This window comes from Telopea speciosissima, chromosome 9 (assembly GCF_018873765.1).
Source record: "Telopea speciosissima isolate NSW1024214 ecotype Mountain lineage chromosome 9, Tspe_v1, whole genome shotgun sequence".
Classification (NCBI taxonomy): domain Eukaryota; kingdom Viridiplantae; phylum Streptophyta; class Magnoliopsida; order Proteales; family Proteaceae; genus Telopea; species Telopea speciosissima.
Genome location: NC_057924.1, coordinates 17,396,054 through 17,397,854, shown reverse-complemented (window position 1 = coordinate 17,397,854; position 1,801 = coordinate 17,396,054). Strand labels below are relative to the sequence as shown.

Below are 1,801 nucleotides of genomic sequence, written 5' to 3'. Positions count from 1 at the left end.
ACTTTTTCCCTTTCTAATATATAAGCTCCCTTTTAACCAAAAAAAAAAAAAAAAAACAATAAGACGAAACTTAAAACTGTTGCAAGGCAAATCAAAGTACATTAAATAAGTCTTAAGTGAAGTAATAAAGTCATTTTGTGTTAAATTGCTTGTTAAGTAACAACTCATGGCATGAGCTCAGCTCAGGAATTAAGAAAAACAATGTTGCCGTGCTTTGAACATTTCTGTTTACCAAAAAAAAAAAAAAAAAAAAAACAAAAACACAAAAATGGTTTGAGCTTCTCTTCTCTTCTCCCCATTACTAATACATCTCAAGCCCTTTACCTCTGCCTCCCAAAAGAATTGTGAAAACCAAGCTCCAAATTGATCATGGATGAACATCAACGTCGGCCACTCCTCCGGCGACGTTCAACACCGGACCCTGATCGGACTAAGCTTCTACTGAAGGCCATAAGCTTAACATTTCAAAGTGTATCCAATTTAGCCAATCTCCTCCCTACAGGGACAGTGTTTGTATTCCAACTTCTATCTCCAATCTTCAGTGACAAAGGTGACTGTGATGTTGCCAGCCGATCCATGACAGCAGGCCTTGTGATCTTTTGTGGTCTGTTATGCTTTCTATTATCCTTTACAGATAGTTTCAGAGATGATAAAGGAGTAGTCCATTATGGAATAGCAACCTTAAGAGGATTATGGATCATCGATGATTCTATCACAGTTCCTCCTGAGGATGCTTCAGAATATCAACTTAAGTTCATTGATTTCTTACATGCTTTCATGTCAACTCTGGTTTTTGCTGCTATTACACTATTTGATCAGAATGTGGTGAATTGTTTCTACCCAACACCATCAGAGGAGACTATGGAACTCCTCACAGCTTTGCCAGTTGGGATTGGTGTCATTGGTAGCGTATTTTTTGTCACATTTCCTACTACTCGTCATGGAATTGGCTTCCCTCTCTCTTCTCGCTAAGGCATTTGGGCAAGGGCAAGACGGTCACTGCACGCCTCAATGTGTCTGGACTGCCGGACAGCTTGGCAATAGAGGATCTGGATTGCAAAAGTTTTTTGTTCTTTTTTCTTATCTTTCTATATTCACCTCATTTATATCTATCTTCATAATTCAAAAGAATGTGAGTTAAGGTCTCATTATCTTTTTTTTTTCTTTTTTGTTAAATTGAAAATCGGATGGTTCAGTTCTGGTTCTTTAATGGTTTTGGGCCCTCAAAGTTCTAAACACTCAAATATAAGTGTTTGTTTGACGCATAACCCTTGATCTTTCTTTGTAATTACAACATAACCTTTATATAAGTTAGGAAACAAGTTTTCCTTAAGCCATGGTGAAAAGGAATTCCTTCACAGATGCCATCATTGTGCTTGATGGGTGCTTGGGAACCATGAAGGGTATTTTGGTCATCCAACAAATGGGGGGGGGGGGGGGGGGAGTATTAATGAAGGTAGATTCGTGAGTGAACCCTTTACTCTGGGGTGAAGGAAAACTTTCCCCTACAAAATATAACGGTAAGAGATCACTTCTTGGTTGTGTAGCCCCTGCACCAGTATGGGGAACCAATGAGAGTGCTCAGAGTGGCATAAATACGAATGGAATTTTTTATACCAATACATCTAAAATTTGAAAATCCAAATCAACAATGCCACATATTTGATTATATTCAAGTTTTAAACGGATCTTGGTGATTCCAATTCCAGCTGATTCCAATTTGGCCTTTCAATTCTGGAACTACTGGGAGACCCATTTTAGAACCAACCCGTCTCATTTACTAATTGGTTCCAAAATTCAA

The 1,801-nt window shown here is 38.3% G+C and overlaps 1 protein-coding gene across 1 annotated transcript; it reads left to right on the top strand.

Moving 5' to 3' along the window:
• Nucleotides 1–369: 369 nt before the first annotated feature.
• LOC122640831 (protein DMP4-like) lies at nucleotides 370–972 on the top strand. Its single transcript, XM_043834078.1, has one exon. The coding sequence runs from the start codon at nucleotides 370–372 to the stop codon at nucleotides 970–972; it is 603 nt and encodes a 200-aa protein (XP_043690013.1).
• The last annotated feature ends 829 nt before the right edge of the window (nucleotides 973–1,801 follow it).